The sequence below is a fragment of the Miscanthus floridulus genome, unplaced genomic scaffold (assembly GCF_019320115.1).
Source record: "Miscanthus floridulus cultivar M001 unplaced genomic scaffold, ASM1932011v1 fs_896_2_3, whole genome shotgun sequence".
Classification (NCBI taxonomy): domain Eukaryota; kingdom Viridiplantae; phylum Streptophyta; class Magnoliopsida; order Poales; family Poaceae; genus Miscanthus; species Miscanthus floridulus.
This window is the reverse complement of record NW_027097421.1, coordinates 22,451-34,667: the sequence shown is the minus strand read 5'-3', so window position 1 is coordinate 34,667 and position 12,217 is coordinate 22,451. Positions and strand designations below refer to the sequence as shown.

General features: G+C 46.2%; 2 protein-coding genes across 2 annotated transcripts; both read left to right on the top strand.

Annotated features, from left to right (window-relative positions):
* Positions 1–1,560: 1,560 nt before the first annotated feature.
* Positions 1,561–5,847, top strand: LOC136533479 (chitin-inducible gibberellin-responsive protein 1-like). Its single transcript, XM_066526022.1, has 2 exons — positions 1,561–1,739; positions 3,894–5,847. Exon 2 carries the CDS (start codon positions 3,925–3,927, stop codon positions 5,632–5,634), a length of 1,710 nt encoding a protein of 569 aa, XP_066382119.1. The 5' UTR covers positions 1,561–1,739; positions 3,894–3,924; the 3' UTR covers positions 5,635–5,847.
* Positions 5,848–7,029: 1,182 nt separating this feature from the next.
* LOC136533480 (pentatricopeptide repeat-containing protein At4g18975, chloroplastic) lies at positions 7,030–10,380 on the top strand. Its single transcript, XM_066526023.1, has 5 exons — positions 7,030–7,777; positions 8,551–8,641; positions 8,913–9,056; positions 9,198–9,410; positions 9,846–10,380. The coding sequence occupies exons 1-5, from the start codon at positions 7,668–7,670 to the stop codon at positions 10,035–10,037; spliced, it is 750 nt and encodes a 249-aa protein (XP_066382120.1). The 5' UTR covers positions 7,030–7,667; the 3' UTR covers positions 10,038–10,380.
* The last annotated feature ends 1,837 nt before the right edge of the window (positions 10,381–12,217 follow it).

Sequence of the window (12,217 nt, the reverse complement as noted above, 5' to 3'; positions counted from 1 at the left end):
TTTTATTTATATAACTATAAATATAAATAGTCTAATTTGTTTTAAAGTTATCTGGAATCCCTGCAGCAACGCACGGGGTATTCTTCTAGTTCTTTTATAGAGATAAACCCCACTAGCAATTTATCTTGCCATACAAAGTGTACACATCGGCATCTACTAGAACATCCCAATAGCACATTCAACTATCTCGCCATGTAAAGTATCCACATCAGCATCCACTAACACATCCAACTAACACATGCCATTAAGTCTCCATTCAAGCTATTCACATTAGCAAACTACATCACTTACTAACATATATTTAGTTATCCATATCAGAATGCTAAAAATCATTCACTAACATGTATTATGATGTTTATTCAATTATATTAGTAAATATAAGTAGTATAATTTCACCAACGATTTTCGTAGCAACGCGTGGGGCGTTCTTCTAGTTATATTTATATTTATGAAAAATATAAAATAAAAGTATTCAGAAAGGAATGTGACTACGTGGAGGGCAAAAACCTAAACGGACGCCAACACCATCACCTATCTAGGGCATCGTTGTTTGCTGACACAAGTAATTGAAACCGGAGAAATCTATTTGATTAGGATTGTGAGCGGAGACCGTTTCCTTATTCACGTAGTTAGTTGGAGGGCCGGATGAAAAAATGGGTGGACAAAAATTTTGCCTCTTTAACTAGGCATAGATTGGTAAGGTGACTAGTTCAAAAAAATATTTTTAGAAATTTAAAATTGCCCTAAAAATTGTAATACCTTTTACCCTTGGAACAACCCCACTAGATAAAAATAAACGGAGTAGCTAAGATGAACTTGCAATTTAGAATCAATGAATCATATACAAGGATGACCCTGTTGGAAAACTTTGTGCTTCAAATGTTATACTATCATAGTATCATCATTCAAGGGAAGTTTCTATTCTCATTTCACATATCTTGAGCTGACAAGTTCCTATACCAATGACAAGGAGAGGAGATGCAATGGCATCGCATTTCACGCATTTCCCGGGCAGAGCTATCCCCTATTACGTGTCAACTCACTCTCCTTTGTCCGCTTCTCAGTGGCGGGCCCCACGCCCACGAACTGGCCCGATGTCACCGTCTTATCTTGTCCCCGCTCCCGATCGGACGGCCGAGACGGCGGGACGCCCTCGTCCAGGCCGCCAAAGCCATCCTGCGAACGAGGCCCCTCCGATCCCAAACGGACGGTCCCGGCGCGGTTCAAATCCCATCCACGTCAGGTCAAAGGCGAGACCGCGTGCCTGCTCGCCGCGCGTCAGGCGTGTCGTGGCCCCAGCGCCGCTCGCCGGGCACGTGAGCGCGCCCACGTCCCTGCACCGGTTGCATCCAGGCCGTCTGTTACGGGGCGGACGGTGTGTGGACGGACCAGGAGCTGGCGGGTGGGCCCACTATGGCGACGCGGGATCGCTGACCGTCCGGAGGAGCGTGGCCGTGACGGCGTGAGGCGGAGCGATAACGGTCGCCGTCGAGGGATAGGGGTATATAAGGCGTGGCACTTGGGGGTCTTCCCTTTCTCTCTTCAAGATATTTAATTAATATTCGCAGCACACAAAAAGAGGGGGCGCAGGCAAGAGAAGGATTAGGACACGAGAACTAGCATAGCACAAGAGAGAGAAGAAAAAAGCTTGAGAGAGAGAGAGAGAGAGAGAGAGAGAGGTGGTGGTGCCGCGGTGGTGGTGGAGGTGGAGTTGGATCGGGCTGTGCGGATCGGAGGAGGTGAGAGCTCTCGTCCTTGTACCTCGCTGGATTCTCTGCTTGTTGTCGCGCTGCTGGCTTTGCTTGCTGTTGAGTTTTCATTTTGGGGGAATTTTTTTGGGGGACTGTTTGATCAGCCTGGGAGGGTGGAGTTTGGGGATTTTTTGCGCTACCGGGGATTGAGAGATGTGAGCATTCGGGTAGCGGCCTGGCTCATTCGGCCAATTCGGCCGCCGCGGCGACGTAGCGGGCGATAGGACGGACGGTCGTGGGGGCGCATCCGGCGAAGTTGGGGTCGCGCGACTGAGAACGGAGCTGAGGATGGGGTTAGGGTTGGGCGGGAGGGAGAGCTGGAAATGGGTCACGAGGACTGCTGTCAATTTTGCCGTGCTTAGTTGGTGAATTGGCGCTAATTCTGCCTCGTCTCGTACTTCACTTGGTATAACTGCGCTGGATGCAATTTTTTTTCTGTGTTTAGCTTGGCGTGTCGTTCACTTTGTAGAAATTGAAATCTAATCTGTGGAATTAGGGAAGAATACAGTAGCTCGCCTCTGTAGTAACAGGTAGTTGATTCTGAACAACACATACTTTCCGCTGCTGGGACTGAAACTTAGTATCCATCTGTGTGCTTGATTAGGACATGGCTTAGAAAATGTCATCCCTCACCTGATTAGTCAATTTGACTTACCCTCGATGACAATCTCTTGGTTCGCTGAGTAAAGTATCCCATAGGATTGTGAAGAACATATCGAGGTTCTTCTTGGACATGGGGGTCTTTTTACTATGATTTTTGCATTATCCAACAAGGTCCAGGATCCTACAAGTTTCAAACCTTCTTACTGGACAGAGTAGAGACTATGCAAATTGGCTTCATGTTTTAGTGACGAAGTTGACGTTGATTCAGCTGGTTGATTGGTCAAACTTTTGTTCGGGAGTTCTTTCTTGGGAATTCAGAGGGGAGAAATAGACCGGTAGTCAAACAACAGAGTTGGTCAACCTCCTTCAACAAATAATGAATCTTTGACTGCTTAAGTTTGGTCTAGAGGATTGATTATCAAATAGTGTAGTCAATGCTCTTCCACCAACTAGAGAATGTATGAGTTTGTTTACTTAATGATCGGAGCAGCCATGGTTGTGCTGAAGTAGGTGTCAGATGTTTTGTGATGTTTGGTCTCCAGACTCCCTTGTTAGGTTGTATTTCTTCTATGGGATGATACTTGTTTTTCCTGAGAGTACGACAACTTGGTACTTAAACACCATCCTTCGTTTCTTGTGTTCCTCTGTAGAATCTAGTTTGATGCTTTGTTGCTTGATTTTGACATTCTGAATACACAAATTTAATTATAAGGATGCTTTGATTTTGAGGGTAGAATGGTGGAGCCACTGGGACTATTGGAAAGCAATTGAGATATTTTGTAAAAAAGGGTCCTGGCTGATTGATTGGCCCTTGGAGTTGCATGACACAGATTGATGATCTAATGAAATAGGATAGCTATCTCAGTAACATGGGAATTCCCAAGATGCTAATGTAATTTGCAATGATGGTCCATGAAGAATTTTTTCTATGTTGTCAAAACAGATTTACTATTCCTCCACTGCTAGCACTTTGTTAACATAGTGAACATGATATGTAGGTAGCTGTTTGGAACTATCTGTATGAGTGCATGTGCCTATACTTTTTTTTTAGTAGTTTGTTTGATTGATCTGCTCGTAGCATATTGGACGTAAGGAAACACTGAACTTGTCATTTAAGCTCATCTCATATATTCTGATTATTGTCATGGAGGATAAACTTCTTGGTAATGGCTATTAAGGTCCATTGATTTTGCTGATATAGCTAGCAATAGTTCAGAGCTTCCCACCTAATATACCTTGTTACATCTTTTGCATGAAAACCACGTACCCCTGCTGTTTGCATGCTGATAGTGTGGTTTTACTTGGTTAGCTGAAGCATGAGTAGACGTATCCTCATGAATTGTCTTGTATGGAGGATTTTGGGAATTCCAAGCTGCATATGATTTTATTAAGCCGTGCTAGTCGTTTGCATTGTTTGTTGTTTGTTGCCTACGTCTTTTCTTCATTTTTTGGATTTATATTCTTGAAGTTGAACTGCTAAACCAAATGTCCTTATTTGAGATAAGTTGCTCATACTATCTTATCTTCTGCTGTGTACAGGTCATGATCAACTAATGCCCATTCATTTATTATGGACTTGCACCAGTTGTTAAAGTACAGATTAACTGGTGCTAACGTCTTCTACGAATTTCCTACAGACAACTTAGCAAACACTCCTTGGCCAGCTAGTCCACTGAAGTCTGAGTTCAGCAGCTCCCCATACACTCCTCTTTCATCCCAGCTTGAGTGTGATAATTTGTCTGCTCTCAGCAATACTCCAGATAACCAGAGCTCCACAGAAACCATTTCAGCACAACCAATATCACCACTGGAAGTAGACAGCTCATACAGACAAGCAGCTATCCTTCGGGAGAACACCCAAGTGAGACCTGATCCATTGTACGCAACATCAAGGCATAATATGCAACACGCTTTACGGGAAATAGAGACTGTTCTAATGGCACCTGATGCTGAGGATGCAGCCACTAGCACCAAGCATGAATTTGAGGAACATAAACCTGCTCAGCTGATGAGGCAGCGGTCGAGGACATGGAGTCATGAATCAAGGCAGCCATCACCAGGAGTTGTACGGCCACAATTTGCATCTGGATACCCCACAGCAAGCTATGAATTCCGCCCAGAGAAACGGCTAAGGGAGTTAAGGGAGGATCCGCAGAGCATGGTGAAGCAGCTATTAACCAAGTGTGCTGAAGCATCAAGTGAGGAGAGGATAGATGAGTTCCTAAACCTTGTTCAGCAAGCTCGTGGAGTTGTATCAATTACTGGAGAGCCAATCCAGCGGTTAGGTGCTTACCTTCTTGAGGGTTTGGTTGCTAGACATGCAAACTCAGGTACAAACATATATCGTGCTCTGAAGTGCCGTGAACCAGAGAGTAATGAACTCTTGTCTTACATGAAGATTTTATATAATATCTGTCCGTACTTCAAGTTTGGTTATATGGCTGCCAATGGGGCAATTGCAGAGGCATTAAGAAATGAGGACAAAATCCATATAATTGATTTCCAGATTGCTCAAGGGACACAATGGATAACACTGATACAAGCGCTCGCTGCAAGGCCTGGGGGTCCACCGCATGTGCGGATCACTGGAATAGATGATCCAGTGTCAGAGTATGCTCGTGGTGAAGGTCTGGATCTTGTAGGGAAGATGTTGAAAAGCATGTCTGAAGAATTCAAGATACCTTTGGAGTTTACCCCTCTGCCTGGTATTTATGCAACTGAAGTTACAAAAGAATTGCTCGACATCAGGCCAGGCGAAGCACTTGCTGTCAATTTCACTCTGCAGCTGCACCACACCCCAGATGAGAGTGTGGACGTGAACAACCCACGGGACGGGCTACTTCGGATGGTGAAAGGTCTGTCTCCAAAGGTGACCACACTTGTGGAACAGGAGTCGCACACCAACACGACCCCGTTCCTGATGCGGTTCACTGAGACCTTGGACTACTACTCAGCCATGTTTGAGTCGATCGACACGAATCTGCCACGGGAAAACAAGGAGCGGATCAACGTGGAGCAGCACTGCCTCGCGAAGGACATTGTGAACATCATCGCCTGCGAGGGGAAGGACCGGGTGGAGAGGCACGAGCTCCTGGGTAAGTGGCGGTCAAGGCTGACCATGGCCGGGTTCAGACCATACCCACTGAGCTCGTACGTGAACTCGGTGATCAGGAAGCTCCTTGCCTGCTACTCGGACAAGTACACCCTGGAGGAAAAGGATGGCGCGATGCTGCTCGGCTGGAAGAACAGGAAGTTGATATCTGCTTCTGCGTGGCACTGACAACAAGTTTTCAGGAGGACAGAAGTAAACATCAACTCTTAAATATGAAAATATATATATAGTGAATTACTTGGTCTGCTTTCCCAGAAAGGATGCCCTTTGTTGTACATGTACATGATGCTGTACCCTTAGTTTTCCTAAAGTGCAGACCAGAGGACATTGACATTAGATTGTAGCTGTATGTTAATTACAATTTTCTTGTGCTCTCATGTATTTACACCTGTCATAGCCTTCCGGTATCTTCGATGTACTTCTCTGCTGATTAGCAAACGAACAGTATTTTTCTCTCACAACAAATCAGCCAAGGTATCTTCGATGTACTTCTCTGCTGATTAGCAAACGAACAGTATTTTTCTCTCACAACAAATCAGCCAACAGTACTTTCAATCATGGCTTATCAGCCAAGCGAACAGGTAGTTTTTCTTTCATGCTGAGATGCTTAGTTTTTCTTTCATGCTCCTTAGCGTGCAATGATGTTGTTAACAACTTAACATGCCCCTGCGAGGGAAGATGGAAGCGCAGTCTTTCATCTGCCAGATCCAAGTTTGGGCAGGCAAGGTGTGGTGTTGTTTATGATCTGTGAATCATCACCGTTCACGAAAGAACAGATGGAGTGCATAGATACCGTTCATCTCATTCTACAAAGACAGTGTACACTGACTTTGAGACAAAGTATCGGACAAATCCGGCATTGCCGACAACCAAGTGGTCAGACTCTCGTACTGCTGAAGAGACTGAATCTGGTCGTCTGAAATTCTGGCGATGGAGCCCCAGCACGGGGTCCGCGCAGCACGGCACCAGAGCATCCCAAAACAAGCGACAAAGGGTTCTGCTTGGCGCAACCATCCAAACTCCGGAGTCTGAGCTTCGCTTTTGTTTTATCTGAGACTGAATGAGTGTTTCCCTGTGCACGGACGCGTAAGATTTACGTTGGCACAAACATTGTACGGCTGACAAGGCCTCAGCGCCACGCAACTACGCTATGATTATTCCTTTTCTCTCTCGCATGGCCATGGTCCCTTGCGTAGGCGATTAACAAAAGTTGAAAACGAATGTTTCTTTTTTTCCCAGAAAAGTACTAAGAATCAATGAAAGGGATTAGTCGATAAAAAGGAGCTCCATGATAAAAAGATATGATTCGAGGTTGCTTCTCCAAGGCAGCAGAGCTTTATAGCATGCCTAGCGGGCCCGACGTCGTACGAGTGTACGACATCTCAAAGTTTGAGGACCTAAGATATTCATTCTTTTTTTGTTTTTGAAGAGAAAGAGAGGTGTTCATTCTTACTTTACCGAACTTTTTTTTACGAGGAACACTTCAATTCCTCTTTTACTGGAGAGATCGTGACGAGCCGAGCCGTCCTATGCGCGTTGTTCTTTGTCATAGTGCGCAAGGTACCTGCAAGCCCAGGAGGGAAAAGGAGCAAGCGCGCTAGGAAGGCCAACCCAAAGTTTCACGGCCCAAGCTGGAAGAAGTAGAAGAAGCCCAAGCCCAGCTACTTCTGGTGATGTGCTGTTGGAAACAGCTGCAAGCGAACTCGTTTAAGAGGTGAACCCCTAGCGAACTCGAACTTGTCTTGGAACGCGCCGGTAGTAGATGGTGGCGAGCTGCGGCTCGAGTTCGCCGGCGGCGACCAATTCCATTTATCGTTCTTGTATGCACTCTATTACTATCTGAATTCGTAATCCAGACACTGTCCGTAGCAGCATAATCCGTGTTGTTACATTCTTCCACAGCTCGATCCATCCAAGGCCCACTATACATTCAACCAGATCAGACCCAATTTGCTAAACCAAATCAGAAGCTGCTCCGGCCCACTATATACATTCATTCAGGCTACTGAGGAGCCAGAGGCCACTGGCCCACATTGTTGTCTCGACCTAGCCGAGCCGAGAGCCCGAAACTACGACCTCCCAAGTCCCAACCCGACTACCCAAGTCGAAGTCCCAGCCCCACTTCGCCGCTGTCCAGACGTTATCCGATTCGGCCAATCCCCGGCTTCGCCGGAGCTTGGCGAGGAAAGAAGGGCAAGGCCATGGCGGGAGCCTTCGCTCTCCGCCTCGTGCCTCGCCTCGCCGCGGAGCCGCCGGGGAGGGGGAAGGGTGGCGGAGGAGGAGCCAACCGCGACGCAGGCAGCAGGGCGCTGTAAGTGCTAACTGGGGATATGTTTCTTCTTTATTCTTGTGCTGCTTGCCCGTCACCTTGCTCTACGACTACGAGCGTGCTGCTTTGTCGATGGAATGCATTTCGTAGAAGCTGGGTTTTTTTTTTCCTAGTCCAATTTGATGGTCCGGTTCAAGGCACACGGATGGTTTAGGGGGCACATACGAGGTAGTTGAATACCGCTGTGATTTTTCTTGTGTCCGTATTGTCAGAAGAAGCTTCGTTGTCGAATTAGGGGTACATGATGTGAACACCTCACTATAGATTCTCGAGATACTGCTGCCTTGCCGGTATTTGGTTGTTTTGTTTAGCATATGCAGAGGAACTGCATTGGGTTTACTGTGCATATGAATTAACTGTACGCACTTTGCATTGTGCCATTTTGTGTTACCTCTACTTCTGGGGTTATGTAGATCGGCATAAGAATTCCGTGCTGCATAATTTTTCACTCCGATCAGTGTTCAGCTAGAAATTAGTCGTCCTTACGGTTTTAGATGTGTAGCCTGTCAGATAAGCTACTATATTTTCCTGCTGGTTCCATCCATCAAAAATGTTTTGCAAAAAAACAAAAGATGCTTTCAGAAATGTTGGCACATTTAATGGAATTAGTTGGTTTGGCCTCCCCTTATGGTCTTCACATCTTCATGCATCATCAGTATTTGTTCGGTTTGCAACAACTGCTTCTGAGATAACGATGTGCACTTTGACCTGCTCTTTATCATTTAATAAATTAATTTGCATTTATTATGTCATAGGGTGTCAAAGAAACCAAACAAGCAGCAGCATTTGTGGATCAGGAAGGAGACAGCTGGGTCAGGGAAGAAGGCTCTGCGTCTTATTGATGCTGTAAGATATACACTTGCTCTCCTTCTTATTAATCAAACCGGAATTCTGGATCTTTTGAAAAAAAAAAGAGAGGATACTGTAAGATATAGGATCACTTTATCGTATCCTCAAAATGTGAAAACAGTTTAACAAACGGCTTCTTCTGTTATCATATTTCTCTTTTCCCGTGCTATGATTAATAATAGTAGTTAGTTACCGTGAAAACCATCCTATCAGGCTTAAGAAACTGACGTGTTCTCAACAGTTCAGTCTGTGGAACCATATCTTTTAGGTTTCAAAGTTACCAAATGAAAGAGAAGCTATTTATGGTGCATTGGACAAGTGGAGTGCTTTTGAGCCTGAATTTCCTATTATAGCAGCAGCAAAAGCTTTGGGGATGTTGAAAAGGCGACAACAATGGCTAAGAATAATCCAGGTATGACTGTTATGGACAAAAGCTATAGTAGTTGCTAGCAAGTCAATAGTTTAGGTTTTCTTATCTGGAGTTCTGTTATCACAGTTTCTGATAACAAACTAGTTTTGCCATTCACCTGCTGAATGCCAATGCTTTTCACAGGTAACCAAGTGGTTGATGAGCAAAGGCCAGGTGCTGACTTGGACAACATATGATACACTTCTGCTCGCACTTTTTATGGATAAACGGGTAGATGAAGCTGAGTCAATTTGGAATACTGTAATACAGACTCATACACGCTCAGTGCCCAAGAGGTTGTTCTCTCGGATGATCTTGATGCATGACATTTGCCAACGTCCAGATAAAGTTTTGGAGGTATATCTTACTCATTTTCAACTATATTTGTTGACTGGTACATGAATAATTCTATGATAATAATTTATGAGTCAATCTTTCCATTGAAACCATAATTATGAGTTGACTGATGCTTAAGTTCTGAAAATTATGCAAGTCACATGCCATTCAATGTTCTTAGAAAGGTTAACCAGTATTCATATGGATATGGTCACCCATCTAGCACTGGTCATGGAGCCTAATGGACAGCTTATTCAGCCTGACTGACAGGTCATATGGGAACAGGATGGGAAACAATTCCTTGTATGTGGTCTAGCAACACCTGTCTAGCTGGCTGGTCAGATTTGTAACTTAGCTAATCTCAAAAAAGAAAAAAGGATTTGTAACTTAGCCTTTGTGTTCAAAAAGAGATGCCTGAACTCTGAAGTCTTAATGTGTTCTTGTTGCCAATTTCAGATATATGCTGACATGGAGGAATTAGGGGTGCGTCCAGATGAGGATACAGCGAGACGGATTGGAAAAGCATTCGTGGCTTTTGGCCAAGAAGAAAAAGAAAAACACGTCCTTGAGAAATACTTGAAAAAGTGGAAGTACATCCATTTCAACGGTGAGCGTGTTCGGGTGCGGAGGGACGGGCCATTGGCATAGCGTCCATCTTCTGAACTGCTCGAACCTATCAGTATCATGCCGGCCGGGGAGATGCCATTATTGCCGCTGTGACGCATACACATGTTATCAGCACTCGTCCTCCATTGCTCTAGCCCGTGGAGACAAATGAAGAGCGGACGGGTGGCGGCTGGCTACTACTGGCGAGATAGTGATTTAGGTACTGTAGAGGCATCCAGTGATTGTGATGGTTTAACTTGCATTGCATATGCCATATGTGTCGGTGGAATGATCCCGTGCTATATGTTTTGTTCCGTGTTTGTGAAACTGTGAACGAATTCCGTACCATATCATGTGAGGAAACAATACCTGACTGTTGGGCTCATGTCTTGCGTTGTTCCGGGGTTTACTTTGCTCTATTCTCGTGATATGTATCATGCGCATATCGCATACTGGCGTACAGCTATTGGTTTATCCATTTTTTGTGCTGCCCATCCTTCTTCAGCAGATGATCATGTGAGTTGCGTTCCGTTTGTTCTGCCTGGCACTCAACCCGCATGGTGCGTGTCAGTGTTTGGCTGAATGCTGCTGGAGTTTTTTTTTTTTTTTTTTTTTGCGTTTGTGATAAGGAATGCTGCTGGAGCTTGGGTTCGTTTCAGCCAAGGGACGGCATGGCTAGGCGACGCATCGGACGGTTGCTTGCCGAGTTGCCGGCCGCTTGCCCGCTTGCCGCCGGAGCGGGTGGCACAAGCACCCGCACGAAGCGCGCGCGGCCTGCCCGTGTCGCTTTCGCCGTCACCCGCCACCGCTCTCTAGAGTCTACTAGAGGCTTCCGTGTCCCGCGGGGGACGTGCCGTTGTCCTGACTCCTGACCCAGGGTCAGTTTCAGTTCCAATCGACTGGACCCTCTCGGTTGCCCGGATGGCTGCGGATGATCTGACGTCGACAGCGAGCCGGAGCGTTGGTGGGTGGGTGGTTGTTCGCCCGGGCTGCCCTGCGTGACTGCGTCCGTGTCCAAAGCCACGCGCACGACGACGACGACCCGGAAAGCGCACAAGTGGCTCGGCTGGGGCTGGCTGGCTGGCTGGCTGGCTGGCTGGCTGGCTGGGCTGGCCAGCCCCCTTACATGGACACTGTTTTAATAAACCAGTCAGCAGTACTTCTCTCTCACATAAACGAATCCACAACGATACGAACGAGTCAACCGAACAGGCTGACATCATATCTCTATCCAGTTCAGCCCCCACGCGTCCTCCCGTGCCGTGCAAGTGTGCAGCCGCATCACCAAGGGGCTGCGCGAACCGGCCCCGGGAAATCTCCGGGATCTTGGACGGCACAGCGTCTGTTTCTGCCTTTTTCAGAGTCTGCTCGCGCTGCATGCGATGCGGTAGCGGTGCCTGCCGTGGCGTAAACTACTATAGCTTCGACTCGTAAAGTTTGGCTTTGCCCTTAGCAAATGGCCCTGGATCTTGGACGATAGCTGGTGGTGCCAGTAGGTTCAGATCGGATCAACATGAACCAAAATTTTGCCAGATTATCACGCACTTGATTCACTTGTTTTTGCCATATATGACATATATATATTCATCCATCTTCACTTGCCCACCAGTGGCGGAACCAGGATTTATACTCAGGAGGGACCGGCCGTCAAGAATTATACTTAAGGGAGCGGCTCGGTCTTTTTCATTGCGATAATTTTATTATCTAGTTATGTTTTGTATGATTATATTATCTAGAAGATATTAATAGGTATATATGACAAGAATTTTATATAATCTCTCTCTTAATATAAATAAAAAATATTAAGTCATACTATTTTTTTTTGGAAACATTGGGGGGGGGGGGGGGGGCCATGGCCCCTGTCAGCCCTCCCCTTGGCTCCGCCAGTGTTGCCCACTCATATATGCAGCCTGTTCGCTTGTTGGTTTCAGCCAGCCAACAGTGTTTTTCTCTCACAATAAATCAGCACCAGCCAGCCCAAACCAGCCTAGAAACCAACCAGCGAACAGGGCGATGGGTCTCAATGTCTGAAGGTGATCTAGATCCACCACATGAGGCAGCTTAACCATGTGTCCATCCATGTGGGGTCACACTCTGAGGTACCCAACCAAAGAACACGAGGCGGACCGCAGCGCGCACTCTCACTCTCTAGTCTCTGAGCCCGGATCACGTGCCATGAAAAAAAAATATTCCCGTTGCTACAAGGGGCAATTCGTTGTGGC